Raw genomic sequence first — 27233 nt, 5'->3', positions numbered from 1 at the left:
GTAATATTTAATAAAGAGCATATTCATCTATCTGAAGAACATTGGAATGTAAAATATTGATATTTTCATGTCGGGTTAGCAAGCGAGTAAGGGTGATTATTTTCCCACTTTTCCCACTCCATTGAATTCTATGTGGTCTTGATATTCAAACTTTGTTTTTTTGCGCACGTCGGGTTAGTGTGCAAGTGAAAACGTTTTACTTTAAACTTGTAATATGTTCAAAACCCGATCCGCGCAAAAAGCCAATGTCTAGTGGGATTAACGCACAAGCTGGAGTGCAAACTACCGCTCCACTTGTAATCTAGCCCAAAGTAGTTTAACTCATCCAATAAAGACCTGTAGAATGTTGTGGTTAGCCAATAGCCAATAAGCACCTCTACTGTGTTGCTCCAGTACATGAGTACATATTTTGATATCTTACTAAGATCTATAGCCTCTAACAAGCCTCTTAAATAAATGGTAAAGGGACAGTAAACTGAAAAGCTAGAGCGTTCAATTTTAGTTTATTTTGTTCTCTATGTATCCTTTGTTGACAAGTAAACTGAGGAGGCTAGTAGAAATAACATTACTAAAAATAATAAAACCTAACATTACCAAATAAAAAAATACCATTACAAACAAAAATAAAGATTAAAATTGCAACAAAAAAGCTACCATTACAAAAAATTTTTTATCCAAAATAATAAAAAATTATTCGTATTCTAATACCCCCCACGCAAAAAATTAATCACAAAAAATAAAAACCCATATCTACAAATAAACTACAAATAGCCTTAAAAACCCAATTACCCCCTAAAATTACAACCCTCCAAACCCCAAAATAAAAAAACTCTAATCTAACCATTGTCCCGAAAAGGGCATTTAGATGGGCATTGCCCTTAATAGGGCATTCAGCTCTTTTTCAGCCCAAGAAAAAAAAAACACCCCAAAAAAACCTAACACTAATCCCCAAATTGGTACTCACCAATGATGAAGGGCGGCGCTCCATCCTCACCCCGGTGGTGAAACATCTTCATTCATCGTCGGAGCATCTTCTCCAATATTCATCCATCCCGCGGTCTATCTTCTATTTTCAACCCGGTGGTGACGGCGAAGTCCTCCGGGGATCTAGTACGTCGGTCCTCCTCTTCAGAGCATCGACACGGAGCTCCTCTTCATGCAGTCCCTAGCCGCACACTGAATATTAAATGCAAGGTACCCCTTTTATATGGGGGTACCCTTGCATTCCTATTGGCTGACATGTTAAAATCAGCCAATAGGATGATAGATGCTTTTAGGTTTTATTATTTTCAGTAATGTTATTTTTTTTATTATTTATTTTTTTAAAACAAGTAATGTTAGGTTTTTGTTTTAGTTTAAGTTTAGGTTTTAATTGTTTTTCACAGGTAAGTTTTTATTTATTTTAAGGTAGTTAGTATATTTTAACTTTAATTTCTGTGTATTTTAATTTTGTTAAAGTTAGGGGGTATTAGGTTTAGGGGTTAATAGTTTCATTTAGGTATTTGCTTTGTGGTGGGATGGCGGTTTAGGGGTTAATAGTTTAATTTAGGTAGTTGCGATGTGGGAGAGGGCGGTTTAGGGGTTAATAGTTTAATATAGGTAGTTGCGATGTGGGGGATGGCGGTTTAAGGGTTAATAGGTTTATTTATTAGCCGTTATGCGAGGGGATGGTGGTTTTATTATTATTATTATTATTCTTTAGTTATAAAGCGCCAACAGATTCCGCAGTGCTGTACATGGGTACAAAGATATAAGTACAACAGTGAGACAATACAATTCAGGACAACATTTTACAGATAAATACAGGGGGAATTGAGGGCCCTATTCCCATGGGAATTTACAATCTAGATAGGGGTTAATAATGTAGTTTATGGGTGTTAGTGTACTTTATAACATATTTTTGATGTGTTTTGTAAAACTGTTTTGTTTCACAAAACAGATAACTACAGTTCTTTGAATGTGGAATAGATTGTTACGGTAAAGACCATTACGATCGCGGAAAAGCCATACCGCATGACTTGTAATATCAAGTAGGTGACCATTCCGCACGCAAAGACCATATCATACCATACCGTGCAACTTGTAATCCGGGCCTGTGGTAGCAGTGTTTGCAGTAATGTTACACAGTGTTGCTATACAGTGAAACATGCACACTCTTATGTGTCTACCTAGTTTACTCTTCAATAAAGTATAACAAGAAAACAAAGCAAATTTAATATGACACAAGAAGTAAATTGGAAAGATTTAAAAATCACATGCACTATCTTAACTCTGAAAGTTAAATTGTGACTTTATTTTTCCTTTAGGAATTGAAATGCTATAAAGTGGTTACCATCTGCATATTGACAGCATGTAATAAATACTGATAAAGTCGTTGCTGGTTGCCAGAATTGTTGTTATTATTTTTTAGGGCATGCTGCTTTTAATGGCTTGTGAATCTCAATTAAAGGGACATGAAACCCAAAATTGTGCATTCATGATTCTGATAGAACATACAATTTTAAACAACTTTCAAGTGTACTTCGGTTATATAATGTGCTTTGTACTCTTGGTATCCTTTGTTGAAGAAGCAGAAATGCACTACTGGGAGCTAGCTGAATGCACTGCCAATAAGATCAGGCATATATATGCAGCCACCTATCAGAGTCTACCTTTGTTTCCTGTTCAACAATGTATGTCAAGAGATCAAACAAATTAGATAATATAAGTAAATTTTCTAATCACATGCTCTATCTGGAAAAAAAAGAAGAAAAAAACACAATTTATGCTTACCTGATAAATTTATTTCTCTTGTGGTGTATCCAGTCCACGGATCATCCATTACTTGTGGGATATTCTCATTCCCAACAGGAAGTTGCAAGAGGACACCCACAGCAGAGCTGTAATATAGCTCCTCCCCTAACTGTCATAGCCAGTTATTCGACCGAAAACAAGCCGAGAAAGGAGGAACCATAGGGTGCAGTGGTTACTGTAGTTTAAATTTAAAAATTACCTGCCTTAAAATGACAGGGCGGGCCGTGGACTGGATACACCACAAGAGAAATAAATTTATCAGGTAAGCATAAATTGTGTTTTCTCTTGTAAGGTGTATCCAGTCCACGGATCATCCATTACTTGTGGGATACCAATACCAAAGCTAAAGTACACGGATGAAGGGAGGGACAAGGCAGGAACTTAAATGGAAGGAACCACTGCCCGTAAAACCTCTCTCCGAAATACAGCCTCTGAAGAAGCAAAAGTATCAAATTTGTAAAATTTTGAAAAAATATGAAGCGAAGACCAAGTCTTCGCCTTGCAAATCTGATCAAAAGAAGCCTCATTTTTAAAGGCCCAAGTGGAAGCCACAGCTCTAGTGGAATGAGCTGTAATCCTTTCAGGAGGCTGCTGTCCAGCAGTCTCATAGGCTAAGCGGATTAAGCTTCTTAGTCAAAAAGAAAAAGAGGTTGCCGAAGCCTTTTGACCTCTCCTCTGTCCAGAGTAGACAACAAACAAAGCAGATGTTTGACGAAAATCTTTAGTAGCTTGTAAGTAAAACTTTAAAGCACGGACCACGTCCAGATTGTGTAACACAAGGATGGAACAACAATCTCTTGATTGATATTCTTGTTAGATACCACCTTATGTAAGAACCCAGGTTTGGTACGCAGGACTACCTTATCCGTATGAAAAATCAGATAAGGAGAATCACATTGTAAGGCAAATAGCTGAGACTCTACTAGCCGAGGAAATAGCTACCAAAAAAAGAACTTTCCAAGATAAAAGCTTGATCTATGGAATGAAGAGGTTCAAACAGAACTCCTTGAAGAACCTTAAGAACCAAGTTTAAGCTCCATGGTGGAGCAACAGGTTTAAACACAGACTTGATTCTAACTAAAGCCTGACAAAATGCCTGAATGTCTGGAACATCTGCCAGACGCTTAATTAGCTGACAATCCTTTTTCCAAACCTTCTTGGAGAAAAGATAATATCCTAGAAATCCTGACCTTACTCCATGAGTAACCCTTGGATTCACACCAATAAAGATATCTACGCCATACCTTATGGTAAATTTTCCTGGTGACAGGCTTTTGTGCCTGTCTTAAGGTATCAATAACTGACTCGGAGAAGCCACGCTTTGATAAAATCAAGCGTTCAATCTCCAGGCAGTCAGCCTCAGAGAAATTAGATTTGGATGGTTGAAAGGACCCTGAAGTAGAAGGTCCTGTTTCAGAGGCAGAGACCATGGTGGAAAGGATGACATGTCCACTAGATCTGCATACCAGGTCCTGCGTGGCCACGCAGGTGCTATCAGAATCACTGATGCTCTCTCCTGCTTGATCTTGGCAATCCGTCGAGGGAGCAGAGGAAACGGTGGAAACACATAAGCCAGGTTGAAAGACCAGGGCGCTGCTAGAGCATCTATCAGTGTCGCCTTGGGATCCCTGGACCTGGATCCGTAACACGGAAGCTTGGCGTTCTGGCGAGACGCCATGAGATCCAGTTCTGGTTTGCCCCAACGATGAATCAGTTGTGCAAATACCTCCGGATGGAGTTCCCACTCTCCCGGATGAAAAGTCTGAAGACTTAGAAAATCCGCCTCCCAGTGCTCTACACCTGGGATATAGATAGCTGATAGGTGGCAAGAGTGAATCTCTGCCCAGCGAATTATTTTTGAAACTTCTAACATCTCTAGGGAACTTCTCGTTCCCCCTTGATGGTTGATGTAAGCTACAGTCGTGATGTTGTCCGACTGAAATCTGATGTACCTCAGAGTTGCTATCTGAGGCCAAGCCTGAAGAGCCTTAAATATCGCTCTTAGTTCCAGAATATTTAATGGAAGGAGAGACTCCTCCTGAGTCCACGATCCCTGAGCCTTCAGGGAATTCCAGACTGCACCCCAACCTAGAAGGCTGGCATCTGTCGTAACAATTGTCCAATCTGGCCTGCGAAAGGTCATACCTTTGGACAGATGGACCCGAGATAGCCACCAGAGAAGAGAATCCCTGGTCTCTTGGTCCAGATTCAGTTGAGGGGACAAATCTGTGTAATCCCCGTTCCACTGACTGAGCATGCATAGTTGCAGCGGTCTGAGATGTAAGCGTGCAAACGGCACTATGTTCATTGCCGCTACCATTAAGCCGATTACTTCCATACACTGAACCACCGAAGGGCGCGGAATGGAATGAAGAACCCGGCAGGAATTTAGAAGCTTTGATAACCTGGACTCCGTCAGGTGAATTTTCATTTCTACAGAATCTATCAGAGTCCCTAGAAAGGAAACTCTTGTGAGTGGGGATAGAGAACTCTTTTCCTCGTTCACTTTCCACCCATGCGACCACAGAAATGCCAGTACTACGTCCGTATGAGACTTGGCAATTTGGAAGTTTGACGCCTGTATCAGGATGTCGTCTAAATAAGGGGCTACTGCTATGCCCCGTGGCCTTAGGACCGCCATAAGCGACCCTAGAACCTTTGTAAAGATTCTTGGGGCTGTAGCTAATCCCAAGGGAAGAGCTACAACTGGTAATGCCTGTCTTGAAAGGCAAACCTGAGAAACCGATGATGATCTTTGTGTATCGGAATGTGAAGATAAGCATCCTTTAGATCCACTGTAGTCATATATTGACCCTCCTGGATCAGTGGTAGGATGGTACGAATAGTTTCCATCTTGAACGACGGAACTTTGAGGAATTTGTTTAAGATCTCTAGATCCAAAATTGGTCTGAAGGTTCCCTCTTTTTTGGGAACCACAAACAGATTTGAGTAAAAACCCTGTCCCTGTTCCTCCTTTGGAACTGGATGGATCACTCACATAATTAGGAGGTCTCGTACACAGTGTAAGAATGCCTCTCTCTTTATCTGGTGTGCAGATAATTGTGAAAGGTGAAATCTCCCTTTTGGGGGGGAAGCTTTGAAGTCCAGAAGATATCCCTGGGATATAATTTCCAACGTCCAGGGATCCTGAACATCTCTTGCCCACGCCTGGATAGGGGGCCGTTCCTTCATGCTGTCTTAGAGGCAGCAGCAGGCTTTTTTACCTGCTTACCTTTTTTCCAGGTCAGGTTTGGTCTCCAGACCATCTTGGATTGAGCAAAAGTTCCCTCTTGTTTAGCATTAGAGGAAGTTGATGCCGCACCTGCCTTGAAGTTTTGAAAGGCACGAAAATTAGACTGTTTGGCCCTAGATTTGGACCTGTCCTGAGGAAGGGCATGACCTTTTCTTCCAGTGATATCAGCAATAATCTCCTTCAACCAGGCCCGAATAGGGTCTGCCCCTTGAAGGGAATGTTAAGTAGCTTAGATTTTGAAGTCACGTCAGCTGACCATGATCTAAGCCATAGCGCTCTGCGCGCCTGTATAGCAAAACGAGAATTCTTAGCCGTTAGTTTAGTCAAATGAACAATGGCATCAGAATAAAAGAATTGGCTAGCTTAAGTGCTCTAAGTTTGCCAAGTATGTCATCCAATGGAGTCGCTACCTGTAAAGCCTCTTCCAGAGACTCAAACCAGTACGCCGCAGCAGCAGTGACAGGGGCAATGCATGCAAGGGGCTGTAGGATAAAACCTTGTTGAATAAATATTTTCTTAAGGTAACCTCTAATTTTTTATCCATTGGATCTAAAAAAAAAAACAAAAAAAAAAAAACAACTGTCCTCGACAGGGATAGTAGTACGCTTTACTAGAGTAGAAACTGCTCCCTCCACCTTAGGGACTGACTGCCATAAGTCCCGTATGGTGGCGTCTATTGGAAACATTTTTCTAAAAATAGGAGGGGAAGAGAACGGCACACCTGGTCTATCCCATTCCTTATTAATAATTTCTGTAAACCTTTTAGGTATTTGGAAAAACATCAGTACACACCAGCACTGCAAAGTATTTATCCAGTCTACACAATTTCTCTGGCACTGCAATGGTATCACAGTCATTCAGAGCAGCTAAAACCTCCCTAAGCAACACGCGGAGTTGTTCAAGCTTAAATTTAAATGTAGAAATATTAGAATCAGGTATCTTTCCTGAGTCATTAACATCACCCACTCACTGAAGCTCTCTTTCCTCAGCTTCTGCATATTGTGAGGCAGTATCAGACATGGTTCTTAAAGCGTCAGTATGCTCTGCATTTTGTCTCACCCTAGAGCTATCTCGCTTACCTCTAAGTTCAGGTAGTCTGGCTAATACCGCTGACAGTGTATTATCCATGACTGCCGCCATGTCTTGTAAAGTAAACGCTATGGGCGCCCTAGATGTACTTGCCGCCATTTGAGCGTGAGTCCCTTAAGCGGGAGTCAAATGGTCTGACACGTGGGGAAAGTTAGTCGGCATAACTTCCCCCTCATCATATTCCTCTGGTGATACATTTTTTAAAGACAGAAAATTATCTTTATTGCATAAAATGAAATCAGTACATTTGGTACACATTCTAAGAGGGGGTTCCACCATGGCTTTTAAACATAATAAACAAGGAGTTTCTTCTATGTCAGACATGTTTATACAGAATAGCAATGAGACTAGCAAGCTTGGAAAACACTTTAAATCAAGTTAACAAGCAAATATAAAAATGGTACTGTGCCTTTAAGAGAAACTAATTTTGTCAGAATTTGAAAAACAGTGAAAAAATGCAGTAAATCAAACGAAATTTTTACAGTGTGTATAATAGGCTAACAGAGCATTGCACCAACTTGCAAATGGATGATTAACCCCTTAGTTCAAAAAACGGATCAAAAAAACGAAATAGACATTTTTTAACAGTCACAACCAACTGCCACAGCAAGCTGTGGCCCTACCTTCCCCAATAAACGACTTTGGAAAGCCTTTGGGCCCTTTAGAGATGTCCTATAGCATTCAGAGGGCCTTTGAGGGAAGCTGGATGTCACAGTTTGTAATTTTAACTGCACCAACTGTAACTTTTATACTACAACAGTGGAAATTGTTTCTAGTCAAAATTTAACCCAGCCATGTGGAAAAAACTAGGCCCCAATAAAGTTTTATCACCAAAGCATATATAAAAACGATTAAACATGCCAGCAAACGTTTTATATTGCAATATCATAAGGGTATTACCCCTGGGAGTAAGCATGATACCAGTCGTTATTAAATCACTGTATTCAGGCTTAACTTACATTAATCCTGTATCAGCAGCATTTTCTAGTGTTTTCCATCTCTAGAAAAAATTATAACTGCACATACCTGATAGCAGAATAAACTGCACGCCATTCTCTCGCTGAAGTTACCTCATCTGTGTAATCCCCTCAGACATATGTGAGAATAGCAATGGATCTTAGTTACAACCTGCTAAGATCATAGAAACCTCAGGCAGATTCTTCTTCTATTTACTGCCTGAGATAAAATAGCACAACACCGGTACTATTTAAAAATAAAAAACTTTTGATTGAAGAAAATAAACTAACTATATTTAACCACTCTCTCCTACAACGACCTAGCTTGTTGAGACTTGCAAGAGAATGACTGGGTATGACAGTTAGGGGAGGAGCTATATTACAGCTCTGCTGTGGGTGTCCTCTTGCAACTTCCTGTTGGGAATGAGAATATCCCACAAGTAATGGATGATCCGTGGACTGGATACACCTTACAAGAGAAATGTGGGTTTCATGTCCCTTTAATACGGGCAGGAGTAATATTATTAAGCAGCTGGGTGGAATTGATACAGGATTTTAATCTTTGCTTTATTACACTAAAAGACAGGATATGTCACTGTACAATGCATCACTATCTCACTAACAATTTATATCTTCTTTAAAGATCAACAAGTTGCTTATTGGCCATGACAATGTTGGGATTCGAGCAGGCTGGTTCTTGGCCAATGTTGTCGTTCATGTGCCGGCCCATGGAAAACAGTACATGTTCCCCTGCAATCGCTGGCTTTGTAAGGACGAGTGTGACGGCAAGGTGGAAGTGGAGGTGTATGCAAGTGAAGTCATTGACATTGAAAAAAGTAAGTGAGCAGCAATCAGACCAGATGATCAAACATTTGAAACCTGTTTGTTTTTAGACTTTATATTGTAATGTAGGTGTCTCCTTCCACAAAGCAACTCTTCATAGTGAGAGAAACAAAGTTCTATGAGGGACCTCTCCGTACCAACGAGATTGCTTAGATCATCTCTCCTTAGCAGAGATCTTTAGAACATCAGCCCCTCAGTCCATTACTTTTCATTTAATAGAGCACCCAGTAATACTGATGTACAGCTTCAGTATAGTAGGTAGCATAGTTATTGTCTATATGTAACCCCAACAGGAGGCTGAACCTGAACCACAGCCACATAACTTGTACTTTATGCATTTGCAGTAACTGCCTGGTTCTATTTGCCAAGGATAAAGGAAGGAAAGTAACCTGATAAAGGAAGGAAAGTAACCTGATAAAGGAAGGGAAAGTAACCTGATAAAGGAAGGGAAAGTAACCTAATAAAGGAAGGGAAAGTAACCTGATAAAGGAAGGGAAAGTAACCTGATAAAGGAAGGGAAAGTAACCTGATAAAGGAAGGGAAAGTAACCTGATAAAGGAAGGGAAACTTACCTGATAAAGGAAGGGAAAGTAACCTGATAAAGGAAGGAAAGTAACCTGATAAAGGAAGGGAAAGTAACCTGATAAAGGAAGGGAAAGTAAACTAATAAAGGAAGGGAAAGTAACCTGATAAAGGAAGGGAAAGTAACCTGATAAAGGAAGGGAAAGTAACCTGATAAAGGAAGGGAAAGTAACCTGATAAAGGAAGGGAAACTTACCTGATAAAGGAAGGGAAAGTAACCTGATAAAGGAAGGGAAAGTAACCTGATAAAGGAAGGGAAAGTAACCTGATAAAGGAAGGAAAGTAACCTGATAAAGGAAGGGAAAGTAACCTGATAAAGGAAGGGAAAGTAACCTGATAAAGGAAGGGAAAGTAACCTGATAAAGGAAGGGAAAATAACCTGATAAAGGAAGGGAAAGTAACCTGATAAAGGAAGGGAAAGTAACCTGATAAAGGAAGGGAAAGTAACCTGATAATGGAAGGGAAAGTAACCTGATAAAGGAAGGGAAAGTAACCTGATAAAGGAAGAAAAAGTAACCTGATAAAGGAAGGGAAAGTAACCCGATAAAGGAAGGGAAAGTAACCCGATAAAGGAAGGGAAAGTAACCTGATAAAGGAAGGGTAAGTAACCTGATAAAGGAAGGGAAAGTAACCTAATAAAGGAAGGGAAAGTAACCTGATAAAGGAAGAGAAAGTAACCTGATAAAGGAAGGGAAAGTAACCTGATAAAGGAAGAAAAAGTAACCTGATAAAGGAAGAGAAAGTAACCCGATAAAGGAAGGGAAAGTAACCTGATAAAGGAAGAAAAAGTAACCTGATAAAGGAAGGGAAAGTAACCTGATAAAGGAAGGGAAAGTAACCTGATAAAGGAAGGGAAAGTAACCTGATAAAGGAAGGGAAAGTAACCTGATAAAGGAAGGGAAAGTAACCCGATAAAGGAAGAGAAAGTAACCCGATAAAGGATGGGAAAGTAACCTGATAAAGGAAGAAAAAGTAACCTGATAAAGGAAGGGAAAGTAACCCGTTAAAGGAAGGGAAAGTAACCTGATAAAGGAAGGGAAAGTAACCTGATAAAGGAAGCTTCTGAAAACTGAATAAACTAGCAATTGTTTTCTGGCATTTTACAGAGTTTGCTTTTCTGTAGGATGTGTAGGCCAAGCACAGTTTTTACACAAAACCATTTATTTATTTATTTAAAAGTGAAGTTTAAGCGTGACAGTTTTAAAAAAACTGCTGCCTACATCCTATGGAAGCTGTTACTGACAATGACAGAGCAGCGGCATAGGGACATGCATATGGCTATCAATAGAAATGCATCAGAAATCACATTCAAGATTCTCAAACATTGAGCATCTTAAAAGGATATTGTACTGTAAATGTATATCCATGTAAATGTGTCCCCAATACTCAATTGTACTTGTTAGAGAGTAGTACATTATTTACATATTGCTTTTTTATTTTTATTTTGTTCTTTTAAATAGCTAGTTGTCTGCTCAAGCCACTACCTATACTGCAAATATGAACACCTTTATATTCTCTATGTAAGCAGGAGGCAGCAAGCTGAAATCAAGCTCCAAGTGGATTGGTTTGAGAGATTAAAATATAATTTTTCAATTGTCTACTGCGTATAGAGATAAGATAAGGAACCATATACATACATACACATATATATATATATATATATATATATATATATATATATATATAGAGAGAGAGAGAGAGAGAGAGAGAGAGGATAAGCAGATCTTTGTGTATGTAGAGAGACATATGATTAGGTTTGTTCATGCAAGTTCAACCTACTTAAATGGGCATGTTCTTGAAAACAATGGCTTTAGTTTGAACGAGAAATGACAGCTATTTCAAATACAAAAATAAACCCAAATGAGAATACATTTAATACTCTGCAGCTGTTATAAGTCATTGGGATCACATTAAGAAGAAATACATTTTACAATACAGTGTGCCTTTAAGTACTGTGGCAGTATCCAAATAATACATCTATTACTTCACTATGGGGGCGAATTGATAATAATGACATCAGTATCCTATGTCTGTAAGTATTGTGTGTAGCAGCCCATAAAGCTTCTGATTTTAAATTATGTACAACTGCTATTCTGGTTAGCCCAAAATGAATGTAGAGAATCAAAAACTAATGTTAATCTGCAGTGAACACCTCTCCACAATTTATCTGTAACTGCTTCTTATCCAGTCCCTTCACAGATACTAACCATAGCTTCTCCCACCAAACATCACTCACCCGATCACCCCACTGCAAACAGCGCTTACCACTGGTAACCACCACTAATATTATACCTAACCACACAGTAGACGTTCCCTACTGCTGCTAACCCCTAACTGTGGCACCTGCCCATCCACAAATACTGAGTTGATCCATGCATGGGGGCTGATTTATTTATTTAAACTGCTTGTGCAATGCCGCCCCCTGTAGATTTGCGGCCAATCGGTATAACATGATAGTGTCCCAGTACCCTACTGACACCCAAACTTACATGATCTCGCCATTAGTGAAATACTGGATGCAATCCACCCATTGGTAAACTCCTGACCTTGTTTATATACCTCTTTACATGATACCATCACTCATAACAGCCCCCTTAAACTGCCCACAACACCTAAGCTGCCCTTTCCACAAAAATTATAAAACATTCCAATTTTTAAAATATAAAACTACATTGCACATTAAAAATATCTTCTGAACAAACTTCAGCCTCTTTATGGCCATCATCATTTAGCCCCATAGACATCCCTCACCATGGTTTGTGCGACCTCTAAGGTTTTCTCCTATTTATAATGTAACCAATGAGAATTTAAGATGGACGGACTTATAGTCAATAGCGACCCAACAAATGTTTGTTATTGGTTAATTATTTATTTGTTGTAGTTTGAGGTTATAGGTGTTGGGAGGGGGTTATGTGTTTAGAAGGTTTTGCATTGGGGGATATAAGAAGTGTGGCTAGATTTAGAGGGGTTTATAGGGTTTGAAGGGGGTGCCTTGGGCTATCTGGATATGATCAGGTTGTTTAGCAGATATATCTATGATTGATTATATGTCCCAAACACATTTGTTTAATTAAACAAATTACAACTGTATAGTATAATAATTTATAGTATAATAATTTATTTAAATATAAAACAATTTTCATAAAAAATTAGGTTCCACAGAATTGATTTCTAGAAACAATCTTGCAATCTTTCGGCTAGATTGCGAGTCTTGCATTATGAGTAAAAAAGCCTCATATTGCTGCTTTTTTCCTACCGCTGCTATTACGAGTCTTGCAGATTTAGGGGCACCACACACTTTTTTGGCCTTACCGCAAATCAACTTACGCAAATTGCGTATAGTCTTTTTTCTATGGGACTTCCATAGCTGCCGGTATTACGAGCTTGTCCTGGGAGGCCAAAAAGTGAGCGGTACACCCTATCCCGTCAAGATTCGTACCGCATTTTAAAGTCAGTAGTTATGAGTTTAACACTACAACGCTGTAGCATAAAACTCATAACTAAAGTGTTAAAAAGTACACTAACACCCATTACTACCTATTAACCCCTAAACCCAGGCCCTTTCGCATTGCAAACACTAAAATAAAATTATTAACCCCTAATCTGCCGCTCCGGACATCGCCGCCACTAGAATAAACATATTAACCCCTAAACCACCGCACTCCCGCCTCGCAAACATTGGTTAAATATTATTAACCCCTAATCTGCTGTCCCTAACATCGCCACCACCTACCTACATTTATTAACCCCTAATCTGCCGCCCCCAACGTCCCCACCACTATATTAAATTTATTAACCCCTAAATCTAAGTCTAACCCTAACCCTAACACCCCCTAATTTACATATAATTTAAATAAATCTAAATACAAATTACTATAATTACCTAAATAATTCATATTTAAAACTAAATACTTACCTATAAAATAAACCCTAAACTAGCTACAATATAAATAATAGTTACATTGTATCTAGCTTAGGGTTTATTTTTTTTTTACAGGCAAGTTTGTATTTATTTTAAATAGGTAGAATAGTTGCTAAATAGTTATTAACTATTTAATAACTACCTAGCTAAAATAAATGCAAATTTACCTGTAAAATAAATCCTAACCTAAGTTACACTAACACCTAACACTTAACAATTAAATAAATTACCTAAATTAAATACAATTAACTAAATTAAATAAATTAGCTACATTACAAAAACAAACAAACACTAAATTACAGAAAATAAAAAACAAATTACAGATCTTTAAACCAATTACACCTAATCTAATAGCCCTATCAAAAAAAAAGCCCCCCCAAAATAAAAAAAAAAAACCCTAGCCTAAACTAAACTACCAATAGCCCTTAAAAGGGCCTTTTGCGGGGCATTGCCCCAAATAAATCAGCTTTTTTACCTGTAAAAAAATACAAACAACCCCCCAACACTAAAACCCACCACCCACACAACCAACCCCCCAAATAAACCCCTAACTAAAAAAACCTAAGCTCCCCATTGCCCTGAAAAGGGCATTTGGATGGGCATTGCCCTTAAAAGGGCATTTAGATCTATTGCGGCCCAAAGCCCTAACCTAAAAATAAAACCCACCCAATACACCCTTAAAAAATCCTAACACTAACCCCCGAAGATCCACTTACCGGGAGAAGTCTTCATCCAAGTGGCAAGATGTCCTCAACGAAGCCGGCAGAAGTGGTCCTCCAGACGGGCAGAAGTGGGCTATTAGATTATGTGTAATTAGTTTAAAGATCTGTAATTTGTTTTTTATTTTGTGTAATTTAGTGTTTGTTTTTGTAATTTAGCTAATTTTATTTAATTTAGTTAATTGTATTTAATTTAGGTAATTTATTTAATTGTAGTGTAGTGTTAGTGTTAGTGTAACTTAGGTTAGGTTTTATTTTACAGGTAAATTTGTATTTATTTTAGCTAGGTAATTATTAAATAGTTAACTATTTAGTAACTATTCTACCTAGTTAAAATAAATACAAACTTGCCTGTAAATAAAAATAAACCCTAAGCTAGCTACATTGTAACTATTAGTTATATTATAGCTATCTTAAGGTTTATTTTATAGGTAAGTATTTAGTTTTAAATAGGAATTATTTAGGAAATGATAGTAATTTGTATTTATATTTATTTAAATTATTTTTAAGTTAGGGGGTATTAGGGTTAGACTTAGATTTAGGGGTTAATAAATATAATATAGTGGCGGCAACGTTGGGGGCGGCAGATTAGGGGTTAATAACATTATGTAGATGTCAGTGATGTTGTGGGCAGCAGATTAGGGGTTAATAAATATAATGTAGGTGTCGGCGATGTTGGGGGCAGCAGATTAGGGGTTAATACGTATAATGTAGGTGGCGGCGATGTCCGGAGCGGCAGATTAGGGGTTAATAAGTATAATGTAGGTGTCAGCAATGTCGGGGGCGGCAGATTAGGAGTTAATAAGTGTAAAAATAGGGGTGTTTAGACTCGGGGTTCATGTTAGGGTGTTAGGTGTAAACATAAAATGTGTTTCCCCATAGGAATCAATGGGGCTGCGTTACTGAGCTTTACACTGCTTTTTTGAAGGTGTTAAAGACTTTTTTTCAGCCGGCTCTCCCCATTGATGTCTATGGGGAAATCGTGCACGAGCACGTACAACCAGCTCACCGCTGACTTAAAGGGACAGTCAACACCAGAATTGTTGTTATTTTAAAAGATAGATAATCCTTTTATTACCCATTCCCCAGTTTTGCACATCCACCACGGTTATATTAATACACTTTTTACCTCTGTGATTAACTTGTATCTAAGCATCTTCTGACAGCCCCCTGATCACATGACATTTTATTTATTATCTATTGACTTTCATTTTAGCCAATTAGTGCAGTGTCTGCCACAATTCACAGGCGTGCTCACAATGTTATCTATATGACTTACAGGAACTAGCTCTCCCCTGTTGTGAAAAGCAAATACAAAAGCATGTGATTAGAGGTGGCCTTCAAGGGCTTAGAAATTATCATATGAGCCTTCCTAGGTTTAGCTTTCAACTAAGAATACCAAGAGAACAAAGCAAAATTGGTGATAAAAGTAAATTGGAAAGTTGTTTAAAATTACATGCCTTATTTGAAACATGAAAGTTTTTTTTGGACTTGACTGTCTCTTTAAGCAGCGCTGGTATTGGAGTGCGGTATGGAGCACAATTTTGCTCTACGCTCACTTCTTGTCTTTTAACGCCGGCTTTCTGAAAACCTGTAATACCAGCGCTGTAGGTTTGTGAACGGTGACAATAATGTGCAAGTTAATACCGCACCCCTCATACCGCAAAACTCGTAATCTGACCGTTTGTGATTTAAAAAGAAACTGAAGACATCGGTGTCTCAAATCTACAATCAACTTCTAATATATCTAAAAATATCTGTTCTTAATCTAATTTCAACAGTTAGTATATTCTAAAACCAATATAAATGCAGCATTATTTGTACAAATTTTACAATGGAATAACATCAATGTTGAAAGTCCAAATATTGGTTGACTCTGTATTTATGTTATTGTAGAATTGACTTATTATCCTTATTGTTTAATTTTTAACGGTAGAGCAGACAGATAATGCGGTAAATTAATCAAATGATAATTGTGACTCTTAGTTTTGTTATAAATGATGCTTAAAGGTGTTCAGTGCAGTAATATCGATATCAATGATACCTTAAAGTGTTCAGTGCAAACAGTCTTAGGGCTCCATGTACTAAGCCGTCAATTCATCCGTCATTGTAGACGCGGATAAACTCGCCGTTACTCGCCGCGGGCGAAATGGTGTCCGCTGTCGCTATGTACTAATATTCCCCCAATAAATAGACAAGTCTAGCCCGCCGCGAGCAGTTGCGGATTGTTGATAAATTTGACGCCTCGCTCGCCGCGACTAAGCTGATGTACTTAACTTTCAGTTGAATTGTCTGGCCAATTATTAACACGTGACATGCAAGGTGTCATGAACATCATAGTAGTCGCGGGAATAGAATTTTGCTCCTATAAAAGTTCAACTTATCTAAACAACTTTATTATTGTTCAAAATTTTTTGAAGAGTGATAACAGAGCGTTATTTTTGTAATATTTATTTACAATTTGGATATGGCTTCATCTGGATCTGATAATATATAAATATTAATATAAAAATAATTATAAAGATTGACAACTATACAATACAAATTTAAATAGATTACTCTTTAATTACAGTCGACAAATTGGGCGCAATTTATGTACATGGAAATGAGAGACAAATTAGACGCCAGTTATGCTGTAAGTACAATGCTGATATTACTGCCTTTTATATATGTCTAGACTGGCGTCTAGATTGACTTTCCTATTGTTTTGTACCTTGCCCGCCACCTAAAAGGTGGCGAGGCAAAAATAACGAGGTGGGAGCGGAAATTGTAGCGAGCGGACAAATAGATTTTTTAGTACATTCGTTTTTGGCGAGTTGGTGGTCAAATGTGTCTAATTACAGTGAAAAATGGAGCGGTAGCGAGGTTTGGCGGATAAGTACGCTCGCAATTTTAAAGATGCGAGTTTTAACATAATTGACGGCTTTGTACATATCAGTTTGTGAATTTTGACGCGAGATTTGTTACGGGTAGCTCGCTGACTGCTTAGTACATGGAGCCCTTAATCCATTTTTTATCCGTTATAGATATTCATATTTTCTTCCAGTGTTAAAGGGACAGTCTACACCAGTTGTTATTGTTTTAAAAGATAGATAATCCCTTTATTACCCATTCCCCAGTTTTGCATAACCAACACAGTTATATTAATATACTTTTAACCTCTGTGACTATCTTGTATCGAAGCCTCTGCAAACTGCCCATTTATTTCAGGTCTTTTGACAGATTTGCAGTTTAGCCAATCAGTGCCTGCTCCCAGATAACTTCACGTGCATGAGCACAGTGTTATCTATATGAAACATATGAACTAACACCCTCTAGTGGTGAAAAACTGTTAAAATGCATTCTGAAAAGAGGTGGCCTTCAAGGTCTAAGAAATTAGCATATGAACCTCCTAGGTTAAGCTTTCAACTAAGAATACCAAGAGAACAAAGCAAAATTGGTGATAAAAGTAAATTGGAAAATTGTTTAAAATTACATGCCCTATCTGAATCATGAAAGTTTATTTTGGACTAGCCTGTCCCTTTAAATAATATATATAACATATAATACCTTAAAGTGTTCAGTGCTGGTGATCTCAGTCCGTTTTCAAATGGGGACTTTGCTTAGTATATACCTCTAGCGTGCTTTTCACAATTGCAACTTTTGTATCCAATCAAAGTCAAAGATAGAAGCCGAAACTCGTAGATAACAACACATCTCAGCTGAGGAATACAAAGCAGCTCCTACTCCCAGGACCGCTACTGAAAAATAAGTTACCGGTTTTCTTCTATGAAAGTGCGGACGTCACTTTCAGCTAAGCGGTAGGAGAGGAGATATCTAATACATCCTTCGAATATCCACTGACTCCCAGGACCGATAGAGTAAGTCGAATATTGAAGATTTAAAAAGCTCAAGGAGTGCGCACACTTAGATTTCAATGGATTGATTGGATATAACTCAAACACTGATTGGATACAAAAGTTGCAATTGTGGAAAGCACACTAGAGGTAAATATACTAAGCAAACGGACTGAGATCACCAGCACTGAACACTTTAACGTATTATATGTTATATATATTATTTAACACTGGTAGAAAATACTAATATCTATAACGGATAAAAAATGGATTAGGACTGTTTGCACTGAACACTTTAAGGTATCATTGATATCGATAATACTGCACTGAACACCTTTAAGCATCATTTATAACAAAACTAAGAGTCACAATTATCATTTGATTACTTCACCACATTATCTGTCTGCTCTACTATTAAAAATTAAACAATAAGGATAATAAGTCAATTCTACAATAACATAAATACAAAGTCGACCAATATTTGGACTTTCAACATTGATGTTATTCCATTGTAAAATTTGTACAAATAATGCTGCATTTATATTGGTTTTAGAATATACTAACTGTTGAAATTAGATTAAGAACAGATATTTTTAGATATATTAGAAGTTGATTGTAGATTTGAGACGCCGGTGTCTTTAGTTTCTTTTTAAACCACAAAGATTGCAAGATTGTTTCTAGAAATCAATTCTGTGGAACCTAATTTTTTATGAAAATCGTTTTATATTTAAATAAATTACAGTATTATACTATAAATAATTATACTATACAGTTGTAATTTGTTTAATTAAACAAATGTGTTTGGGACATATAATTAATCATAGATATATCTACTAAACGACCTGATCATATCCAGATAGCCCAAGGCGCCCCCCAAACCCTATAAACCTAACATTACCATTTGTTACACCTATTGTGAGGAGTGTAACCAGTAAGGGAGGCAATTTCTGGAACGACTAAGTTCTTCTTTTTTCACTAGATTTAGAGGGGGTTGTGATAAGGGTAAGGATTATATATGGGGTTACCGATGAGGAGAATAAGTAGGGGCATTTACTGATGTGGTTACTTTAGGGGGTCAGTAGAATATTAAGGGTTATAGCTCTGGGGTAGGTAAACATGTTGGGGGATCTGCACAGTTGGAGTTAAAATGTGGTGGGGTATTGTGTAAGCAGTAAAGTAATAATATTATACCAAAGTACCAATGTTATAGAGTTTGGTGTAAGAAACTCCATGATGACTGGTCTTAGTAACCAGCCATTACAAGCTACTGTTATTAACTAAACCATGTGTGTGATATATTCACTAAAAATGTCCCACAGGAGAAATCTACTGTCACTAGACTTTATTATTCCAGTATTAATAGGACGTAGCACTTGGTTTTCTTGCTATTTTATGAAAATCTCTTTGGTAAGAAGGTTAATGAAACATAGATAACATACACCTAGATTACGAGTTTTGCACTAAACAGGGTGCAAAACTAACACCAAAAAAGTTGCTTTATTTCACTCTCCATAGCACTGCCATTACAAGTTAGTGAAAAGCCTCCTTGTGCATGCGATATGGTGGCGTTAAGCTCCATACCGCACAAAAGCCAAGGGCTGACTTGACATGCTCATGCGCGCTTTCACCAGTAGACATCAATGGGGAGAGAGAGCGGAATGAGAAATCTCTGTAACGCAGCCCCATTAATGTCTATGGGGAAAAAAGTTAAGTTTAAACCTAACACCCTAACATAAACCCCAAGTCTAAACACCCCTTATCCTCCGGCCTCCCATATCGCCGCTACTAAATGAACCTATTAACCCCATAAACCTCCGGCCCCACACATTGCCGCTACTAAATAAACCTATTAACCCCTAAACCGCCCCCCCCCCCACATAGCCAACACTATAATAAAGTATTAACCCCTAAACCTCCAGCCCCCCCATCGTAACTACTAAACTAAACTTATTAACCCCTAGACCGTCGACCCCCCACATCACAAAACACTAAATTAAACTATTAACCCCTAAAACTAAAACCCCCTAACTTTAAATTAAAATTACAATATAACTATCTTAAAATAAATAAAAACTTACCTGTGAAATAAAAATAAACCTAACATTAAACTATAAATTAAACTAACATTACTATTCTAATAAAATAAAAAAATATTACCAATTTAAAACCTAAATTACAAATGTAAAAAAACACTACGAATAAAAATAAAAAATCTAAAATTAAAAAAAATAATAAACACTAAATTGCGAAAAATAAAAAACACTAACGCCTAGATTTAGAGTTTGGCGTTAGCCGTCAAAACCAGCGTTAGGGGCTCCTAACGCTGGTTTTGGCCGCCCGCTGGTATTTAGAGTCAGTCAGGAAAGGGTCTAACGCTCACTTTGCAGCCGCGACTTTTCCATACCGCAGATCCCCCTACGCCATTTGCGTATCCTATCTTTTCAATGGGATCTGCCTAACGCCGGTATTTAGAGTCGTGGCTGAAGTGAGCGTTAGAAATCTAACGACAAAACTCCAGCCCCAGAAAAAAGCCAGGAGTTAAGAGCTTTCTGGGCTAACGCCGGTTCATAAAGCTCTTAACTACTGTGCTCTAAAGTACACTAACACCCATAAACTACCTATGTACCCCTAAACCGAGGCCCCCCCACATCGCCGCCACTCTATTAAATTTTTTTAACCCCTAATCTGCCGATCGCACACCGCCGCCACCTACATTATCCCTATGTACACCTAATCTGCTGCCCCTAACACCGCCGACCCCTATATTATATTTATTAACCCCTAATCTGCCGCCCCCAACGTCGCCTCCACCTACCTACAATTATTAACCCCTAATCTGCCGACCGGACCTCACCGCTACTCTAATAAATGTATTAACCCCTAAAGCTAAGTCTAACCCTAACACCCCCCTAAGTTAAATATAATTTAAATCTAACAAAATAAATTAACTCTTATTAAATAAATTATTCCTATTTTAAGCTAAATACTTACCTGTAAAATAAATCCTAATATAGCTACAATATAAATTATAATTATATTGTAGCTATTTTAGGATTAATATTTATTTTACAGGCAACTTTGTATTTATTTTAACCAGGTACAATAGCTATTAAATAGTTAATAACTATTTAATAGTTACCTAGTTAAAATAATTACAAAATTACCTGTAAAATAAATCCTAACCTAAGTTACAATTAAACCTAACACTACACTATCAATAAATTAATTAAATAAAATACCTACAATTATCTACAATTAAACCTAACACTACACTATCAATAAATTAATTAAATACAATACCTACAAATAAATACAATTAAATAAACTAACTAAAGTACAAAAAATAAAAAAAGAACTAAGTTACAAAAAATAAAAAAATATTTACAAACATTAGAAAAATATTACAACAATTTTAAGCTATTTACACCTACTCTTAGCCCCCTGATAAAATAACAAAGCCCCCAAAATAAAAAAATGCCCTACCCTATTCTAAAATTAAAATAGAAAAGCTCTTTTACCTTACCAGCCCTTAAAAGGGCCTTTTGCGGGGCATGCCCCAAAGAATTCAGCTCTTTTGCCTGGAAAAAAAAACATACAATACCCCCCCCCAACATTACAACCCACCACCCACATACCCCTAATCTAACCCAAACCCCCCTTAAATAAACCTAACACTAAGCCCCTTCCTACCTTATCTTCACCACGCCGGGTATCACCGATCGGTCCAGGCTCCGATGTCTTGATCCAAGCCCAAGCGGGGGCTGAAGACGTCCATCCTCCGGCTGAAGTCTTGATCCAAGCCCAAGCGGGGGCTGAAGACGTCCATCCTCTGGCTGAAGTCTTGATCCAAGCGGCGGCTGAAGAAGTCCATCATCGGGTAGAAGTCTTCTTCCTATCCGGGCAGAAGAGGAGATCCGGACCGGTAGACATCTTCATCCAAGCAGCATTTTCTATCTTCTTCCATCCGATGACGAGCGGCTCCATCTTCAAGACCTCCGGCGCGGATCCATCCTCTTCTTCCGACGTCCTAAAACAGAATGAAGGTTCCTTTAAGGGACGTCATCCAAGATGGCGTCCCTCGAATTCCTATTGGCTGATAGGATTCTATCAGCCAATCGGAATTAAGGTGGGAAAATTCTGATTGGCTGATGGAATCAGCCAATCAGATTCAAGTTCAATCCGATTGGCTGATTTCAAAATGGCGTACCTTGCATTCCTATTTCTGATTTGATTCTTCAAATTCAAATCAGCCAATAGGATGAGAGCTTCTGAAATCCTGTTGGCTGTTCAAAACAGCCAATAGGATGAGAGCTACTGAAATCCTATTGGCTGTGTTTGTGAAACATTTTTGTTACGCAAAATCCATAACTACTACTCTCAGATGGCGGTATGGATCATGTCGGTATAGGCTGTAACACAAGCATTTTAGCCTAAACGCACAACCTGTAAAACCGGCGCTATAAAAATCCCACACAAAAACGTCATGTTTTGAGTGCGAAATGGACGTTGCGTTACAGGCTAAAATGCTTGAGGTATAGCTATACTGAAACGACTCGTAATATGCGTTACTAGCTATTACACTGGAATGGCCATTTTTTCATGGTTACAAGCCGTACCGCAACACTTGTAATCTAGCCGATAGAAATTATGGTGTGTGCTTGACAATAGCTTTAACAATATATAAACATTTTTATGCAAAGTTTTGTGTGTGTAGCGTTCCCTCTGATGGATTTAGGATAGTGCTACAGCATAACAATACTGATAATATACTTCAGCTACAATAATATATAATTTATTTTAAAAAGACCTAATTTAGAATAAGTAGTAGAAAAAATAATATATATATATAGTACAGACATGCTAGAGCGGAGATCATGGCCTTTAAAGTGATGGTCAACTATGAGTATCTGCAACATTCAATCGCATTTAAAATAAAAAATATATGGACTTTCATTCATGAAACCTGTTAAATGTGTTATTATTTTGAGATAATTATTAATTATATAGTTCAATTCCTCCACCCGTACAATCGACGCCATTCATTTTCAAAGTCACGTTTTTTTGGCATTCAATCAAAATCCAGGCCAGTTGGCGACTGTAAAATACACCAACACGCCTGTCTGTAGCTAAGCACAAGCGCTACATGTTAACTCACATACTGCATAACATGTAGAGTATTGTATACAGAATATAACTCATGCGCAAAGCTAAAGTTGAAGACCTTGATGCCCATATTTATAACGTGCCTGGGGCGGAGCGAAAAGCGATAACGCTGCGTACGTTACAAACGTTTGAGATATAAAAAAAAGTTAGCGATTTTGGTGGCAATGACTTGAGGAATAATAATTTAATTTGAAAATGCAGTAAATTTACCATCACTTTAAGAAATAAAAATGTTAAATATAAGTTAGTTACTTTGATTTTGAAGCTAACAGGAAGTGCAACAGAGCCTTAAAGGGACATGAAATCCAAATGTTTTCTTTCATGGTTTAGAAAGAGCATGTCATTTTAAACAACTTTCCAATTTACTTCTGTTATGTAATTTGCTTCATTCTCTTGATATCCTTTGTTGAAAGGCACATTTAAATAGGCTCAGTTGCTGCACATAGATGCCTTGTGTGATTGGCTCACCCATGGGCATTGCTTTTTTCAACAAAGGATATTTAAAGAATGAAGTAAATGAAATAATAGTAAAAGTAAATTGGAATGTTGTTTAAAATTGTATTCTGAACCATGAAAGAAAAAATTTGGTTTTCATGTTCCTTTAAGAACTCATTGATCATTGGCTAATAAACAGATATTGTACTGCTTTATTGGTAGACAGTGACACTCCTCCCAAGCGTAAAAAAAATCTCAGTACGTGAAATCTGTTTTGCAAAAAAGAAAACTACACATTTTAAAATACCCCCTTTAAGGAAAACTATTACAAAAGATTAATGTAATAATCATTGAATATAGGTGGAAGTAATCTAATTATCAGGCTGTTGTCTTTAGGTCTTGCTCTTTTCTTTTTGCAGTGGTTAATTATGAGGTTGTTGTAACTACTGGTAGTGTTCGGGGGGCTGGAACCAACGCCAATGTCTTTATGCAACTATATGGTGACTGCGGAAAAACCGAAGAGACATTCATAAGGAGCAGGTCAAATGATTTTGAAAGGGGAGCAGTGGATATATTCAAGGTATGTCTCTAATAAACCATTGGGTATATTTTTAATAACTGGGAACTAAAAAAATAGTGTGTACCTATCTGCTTGCATTTGTCCCTTTTAACTTGTCTCTCCTCAAATTTGAAATCATGTGAACATTGACTACTGTGCTGTGTATATAGCTATACACTATATTTTGTATTCTATGTGAGAAATTACAACATTTACTAATGCCATTATATTTCTTAATCTGTTCATTAAAATTGAAGTGAATGACAATTGGCTAGATTACAAGTGGTGCGTTAACGTTATTAAAATATCACGCCAGCGTTAACTTGAGTACGAATTACAAGTTTAAAGTAAAGGCAACTACACTAGCGCAAACTAAATTTGCACTCACTGGGTTATCGTGACTGAAGACCTTGCATAAAGGGTTAAGGCGAAAGTTGTATTAAACACTACATAAATACATTAAAATTAACATTTTCACTCATATATACACTATCTAATAAAAATTATTCACATAAAGAAAAAAAAAGAAAATAGTTATAAGGGTTAAATAGTATATGGTATATGACAAGGTATTTGAATGGAAAGGGTTATAATGTGTGTGTGTATATATATATATATATATATATATATATACATTCATATACATTCATATACATGTGTATGTATGTACAGTATATATACATATTTATATATGTATATAATATACATGTTTATACGTGTATATAAGTATATACATACTGTATATACACATATAAACACATATGTACACATATATACATATGTATATATACTTTGGAGCCCTTTCCACTCAAATACCTGAAAATATTTTATAATGTGGTTTAATGTCTATATAATGTAAATATTTTACATTTCAATGTTCTTCACATGGGGATACATACAGTTTTTATATTAACATAAAAGTACATCAGATATACAGTATATAGAAATATCTATGTAAAACTAAATAGAACATTTTCTTTTATGTTTAGAACAATGGCATATAAACAATCATAGCTACCTATGGGTTAGTGCTGTAGGTTTAATTCCTGTCGGGTTAGCACGTGAGAGATACGTGTTACTTTTTTTTAATCCCAGTTTGCGCTTTCCATTGAAGTCTATGGGGAGAAGAAGTTAGCGTGGTCACGATATTCTAGGTCCTGAAGTTAGCGTGCGTCGGCTATCGCATTTTACTTTCAACTTGTAACACGCTCACTGGTTAGTTTACTTCTGCCGGTGTATGCGCACGAGCAAAATCACTAAATAGTGCGCCACTTGTAATCTGGCCCAATGTGTTTATATAAAATATTGCAAGTAGAAGTGTTAAGACAATTTCCTTACAATTGTTTTACTTTATAAACAACTCACATATACTTATTTTATAATTAATCAAAATGATTGAGTCCTGTTCTTGAGTTGAATATACAGTTCTTAGCGGAATACCTGTGTTTTTGCATGACTTCATTTTCACTTTCATTATTTGTATTTGAATTTTTGTTGTCAGATAGAGGCAGCTGAGGTGGGTAAGATTCTAAAACTCAGGATTGGACATGATGGAAAAGGTTTTGGTGATGGTTGGTACTTGGAGTCTGTTGAGATCAAGCGTGTTGGAATACAAATGGTACCTGTTGAAGTAGAAAAGAAGAAAAAACCTAACAAGAAGAAGAAATCAAGCAAAGAGGAAGAGGAGCTTCGTCCCCAGGAGGTGGTAGAGTCTTACTTATTTGAGTGCAAGCGCTGGTTGGCCAGAGATGAAGAAGATGGGGAGTTGGTGGTGGAACTTCTACCTAAGGAGACAACTGAACTTGAGGGTATGTGCTAAAGAATGTAAACTCTAGATCCATTCTGTAAATTATCATTGTAAAGCAGGAATGGTCATATGGCGTCCCTTTGCCACATGCGGCCCTCTCCATTCATTTTTGTGGCCCCTGGGGAAAAGTGGAACAACAACTTTTTGCTTTGGAGATTTATGGAAAAGGGTCAAACAAAATGACCACAACTCAAAAAAGCTCTTTGTAGAGGAAAACAGCATACAGTGTATCCTCCAACCTTACCTAAATCTGAATCTGTGCCTCTGGATGTTTTTAGAAAATATATTATTTGTGTGTTTAATACCCATATATTATCAATTACTGATGTGTGGCCCCCAAGTGTTAGGAAGTTGCCATCACTGTTGTAAAGAATCAACATCCTTTCATTGAGGTATGGAAGGGTCAATAAAAATATTAATCCTCTATAAAACAAATGTCATTTTAAGTAACATATTCATAAAATATCTAAAAAAACATTCAGATAATTGCACATTGTAAGACCTGAAGTTGACAATCAGTTAAAGAACAATTGTATTTGTTGATTGTTTGCATTGTTAATAATCGTTCATTATTTTATTTTTTTCAGAGAACACGTATGAGCTGCATGTGTTTACTGGCACCGTGTGGGGGGCTGGTACTGATGCTAATGTCTTTGTTACAATATATGGAGAAATAGGAGACACTGGTGAACGGCAACTAAAGAAATCAAATCATCTTAACAAGTTTGAGAAAGGACAGGTACAAAATCACCTAAATATTTAGCAAAAACAAATCAACAAAGTCCAGTGTATAACCCAAATATAAAAATGTTCTTTGCAATCATTCGTACTACATAATTCACCCTAAAAAAACCCACTTGGTGCATTGGTATGATGTGTCAGCAAATCACCCCAGTTCAATATGATTTACATATTTTCAGAGAAACACAGATTGACACAAAAGCAAATTAAAGGGACAGCCTAGTCAAAATTAAACTTTCATGATTGAGATACGGCACGCAATTTTAAACAGCTTTCCAATTTGCTTTTATCATCAAATTTGATTTGTTCTATTGGTATTCTTAGTTGAAAGCTAAACCTAGGAAGGCTTATATGCTATTTTCTAAGCCCTTGAAGGCCGCCTCTTATATGACATTTGACAGCTAAAGGGCATTAGTTCATGTGTGCTATATAGATAACAGTGTGCTCACGCCCGTGGAGATACCTAGGAGTCAGCACTGATTGGCTAAAATGCAAGTCTGTCAAAAGAACTGAAATAAGGGGCAGTTTGCAGAGG

General features: G+C 37.4%; 1 protein-coding gene across 1 annotated transcript in view; it reads left to right on the top strand.

Moving 5' to 3' along the window:
* Positions 1 to 27233, top strand: part of LOXHD1 (lipoxygenase homology PLAT domains 1) — a 666378-nt gene that overhangs the window by 419257 nt on the left and 219888 nt on the right. Inside the window, exons 23-26 of the mRNA XM_053701077.1 lie at positions 8735 to 8927; positions 24011 to 24171; positions 25652 to 25958; positions 26545 to 26696. Of these exons, the coding sequence (XP_053557052.1) occupies positions 8735 to 8927; positions 24011 to 24171; positions 25652 to 25958; positions 26545 to 26696 (813 nt within the window). The remainder of the gene's footprint in view (positions 1 to 8734; positions 8928 to 24010; positions 24172 to 25651; positions 25959 to 26544; positions 26697 to 27233) is intronic.

Source organism: Bombina bombina, chromosome 2 (genome assembly GCF_027579735.1).
Source record: "Bombina bombina isolate aBomBom1 chromosome 2, aBomBom1.pri, whole genome shotgun sequence".
NCBI classification, from domain to species: Eukaryota; Metazoa; Chordata; class Amphibia; order Anura; family Bombinatoridae; genus Bombina; species Bombina bombina.
Note: the sequence above shows the minus strand (reverse complement) of the source record. Positions and strands in the feature narration are given on the sequence as shown.